This window comes from Moschus berezovskii, chromosome 18 (genome assembly GCF_049115385.1).
Source record: "Moschus berezovskii isolate FMDL1 chromosome 18, NW_MosBer_1.0, whole genome shotgun sequence".
Classification (NCBI taxonomy): Eukaryota; Metazoa; Chordata; class Mammalia; order Artiodactyla; family Moschidae; genus Moschus; species Moschus berezovskii.
In genome coordinates this window covers 68,023,593-68,026,610 of record NC_142477.1, presented here as the reverse complement: position 1 = coordinate 68,026,610, position 3,018 = coordinate 68,023,593, and the positions used below count along the sequence as shown (strand labels likewise).

The 3,018-nt window shown below is 50.8% G+C and overlaps 1 protein-coding gene across 1 annotated transcript; it reads right to left on the bottom strand.

Moving 5' to 3' along the window:
• Positions 1-770: 770 nt before the first annotated feature.
• CARTPT (CART prepropeptide) lies at positions 771-2,416 on the bottom strand. Its single transcript, XM_055421711.1, has 3 exons — positions 2,258-2,416; positions 1,750-1,833; positions 771-878 (listed from the first exon to the last, which is right to left on the bottom strand). The coding sequence occupies exons 1-3, from the start codon at positions 2,414-2,416 to the stop codon at positions 771-773; spliced, it is 351 nt and encodes a 116-aa protein (XP_055277686.1).
• Positions 2,417-3,018: the final 602 nt, after the last annotated feature.

Below are 3,018 nucleotides of genomic sequence, written 5' to 3'. Positions count from 1 at the left end.
TCTCTTCTATTGTACTCCCTGTTTAAGGGTTCCAGCTGAAGGTTTTAATAAACAAAATGTATCAACTTAACTCCAATCATCTTCATCTCTTCTCACCCACACTCACACTCACGCACACAAACACACACACTTCACACACCACTGCAATCAAAGGGAAATAATGTACCAAAGTTTGTGCAACAAACTCCTAATTAACGATGAAAGCTCCTTGGAGTCCTGGTGCTGTTCTCCCAGTGGACCTCTATTTTAAAAATATTTTTCCTTGAAAACAACAACATGATTAATCCCACCATTTCTATTTAAATTCCTTATGCAGAAACAACAATGCACTATGAGCAATTATGAAAAACACTTTATTATGTATAATTTGTACATGCTTCGATTTGTGATGCTTGGGTAATTTATTTTCCAGGTTGTGATGTCATCTGTCAAGATTTTACCTGATCTAATTTTCATCCTGTCATGCCACCTACAAAAATACAATTTTCAAAGTGAATTTCTTCCTCTGCTTAAGTATCCACTTTTAAAAGTTTGTCAGACAGAGAAAATAAGAATAGAATACTTTGTACACATATCAACACCATACAGGGCATTACCCTTCACACAGTAACATCTAATGTGTTCTTTTTATTTGGAAAACAGCAGGAAGAGAGCCCCCTTTTCCTTAGAGGGAAATGCAAACTTTGTTGCTAAAGCCAAACTCCAGGGATGAAGGTGTGGTGGTCCCCTGGGGAAAGTAGGGAGGGGGCTTATGGAGAAGCGTGGGTGCCTCATAAGCACTTCAGGAGGAAGGAATTGCAGGAGGTTCCTCGGGGACAGTCACACAGCTTCCCAATCCTAGCTCCTTTCCGCACGGCGCACTGCTCTCCCGCGTCACACTGCAAACAACACAATATGTAGTCACGCCTGCACAAGCACACCTGTGCTCCCAACAGGTGCGTCTCCCCATCAACACAAAGGCTGCCTCTGGGGAGGGACATGAACCCTACCACCATCACCATGGGTCTAAGTATAGTCAGGCTTGAAACAAGGAGAGCCTTGTGCTTATCATTTGAGAGAGAGAACATAAAAAGAAAGAAATTTAAATTATTGAACTCCTCCTACTGTGTTCTACCTTTTTCAGGGATGTTACCTTTCCTGGGTCCTTCAATTGCTCATCAAAAAAAAAAAAAAGTCAACCAGACATTTTCATCTAAGAAATAAACAACAGACCTTGCAATTCTTGCTCCCTGTGTCCACCTTCTCATCCCAAGAAAAATGATTAAAATGTGTGTGTGTGTGTGTGTGTGTGTGTGTGTGTGTGTGTGATTCAAGGAAGGTGAACAGACAGGAATCAAGACTTTTTACTTGAACTTAGGTTTTTTAAAACTGGCAGTGCTTCAGAAGGCAGGAAGTAAATTAGAGGAACAAGAGCTGACTAAATTCAAGGACTCTTCCACTCAGAGAATTCTTTGGGAGGTAAAACAAAAAAGCATATTTTCAGGAAATACTGCTTTCCACAGAAACCCAAGGGCAGATTCCTGGGTTCCTGGTTGCTGTTCGATGTTCCAGAATGGCCAAACTACTCTTTAACTTTAGAGACCAAGAGGAAAGGGATGACACGGTGGAAGCAAAGGGGGAGCCCACGGGACTCTGCAAACCCATTATCTGAATTAAAAGCCACATCCTGGGAAGAAACTGGTGTTTAAGGTTCAAGGGGGTGCATTTCTTCGTAGAAAAGCATGGGGAGGGGTGACCCCAAAGCCTTACCATGGGGACTTGGCCATACTTCTTCTCATAAATTGGAATACGTTTACTCTTGAGCTTCTTCAGAACTTCCTGCAGCGCTTCAATCTGCAACACACCGCCCCCCGGATCCCCAAGTTGCCGCCTTGGCTGTGCGCCCAGACCAGGTGCTCACTTCCAGCCCTAGTTATAAGGAACCGGGGCACCACGCACTCCTCCCCTGGACTCCGCAGAGAGGGACGTTCGAGGGTGGAAACTTAGCGAGCGCTGTCCCACGTACTGACCACAGGGCCAGGAGCCGCGGAGACTCCTGTTGCTCCGAGGAGCCGGGATCAGGGATTTGCTCCACAGACTATCTGGAGCCCTTGGGCTCAAGACGTTCTTCGGGTGACAGCGGGAGCCGGGGATTTGTGCCCACCTTCCCGGACCCTGACTCTAGGAATCGGGGTGGGGAGGCAGGGAGAGAGAGAGACGCGTACAAAGCAAGGAACCACGCGGCAGCCAGGGGAGTCCGGGGCGAGGGGGTACCGACCAGCTCCTTCTCATGGGAGGCATCCTCCACGGCGGAGTAGATGTCCAGGGCTCGCGGCTGGAGCTCGGCGTCCTCCTGGGCTAAGGCGCCCAGCAAAGGTAGCAGCAGCAGCAGGGCGGCGGCCAGGAGGGGCAGCAGGCGCAGGCGGGGGCTCTCCATGGTGCTGAAACTCGGCGCTACTCGGGCACCCCGCGCTCCACCTTTTATAGCGAGCCTGAGCCGGGGCGCAGGGAAGAAGGAGGGGGCGATGAAGGAAGGAAGGGGGTGTGGAGGAGGGTCCGGGTCAACCGTCTGTAGGCAGCGCTTCGCCGCCGCTTGACGTCAATGCCCGCCGGGCTCCAGGCGCCCCGGAACGAGGTTCTGCGCACAGATGGGCAAGAGCTCGGAGAGCCGGGACCCTGCGCCCCCAAGTGCTGTCAGCCCCGCGGCAAGGGACGCTCCCCTAGGGGCCTGAGCTGAAGTCCAGGGGCGAGAGGTGAGGGATGGAGAGCGGGAGGGGACTAGGAAATGGAAAATGCCTTCGAGTCAAGGCACAGACTGAAGCGTCCCTCCCCATCACCTAGCGGCCGTGGCAGTATCGGGATCCACCGCACAGCACTGCCTTACTCCTTACCCCAGCCCCGTTTACGGCACCAGGAAGACGGTGTTGCCTTCCACGAACGTTTGCTGAGCCCCTTACTAGGCACTCTGTGGTGGAGGGGAGGCAAATACAGTCCGTAAAAAAGAGAGAGAGAAATCACAGTCTTCCTCCTACTGGGTTC

Excerpts from the sequence above, each read along its gene's own strand:
- CARTPT (XM_055421711.1), bottom strand. The coding sequence starts at position 2,416 with ATGGAGAGCCCCCGCCTGCGCCTGCTGCCCCTCCTGGCCGCCGCCCTG. Across the intron at positions 1,834-2,257 it reads CCTCCCATGAGAAGGAGCTG|ATTGAAGCGCTGCAGGAAGT; the intron begins GTCGGTACCCCC and ends GGTGTGTTGCAG. Across the intron at positions 879-1,749 it reads AGTATGGCCAAGTCCCCATG|TGTGACGCGGGAGAGCAGTG; the intron begins GTAAGGCTTTGG and ends TGTTGTTTGCAG.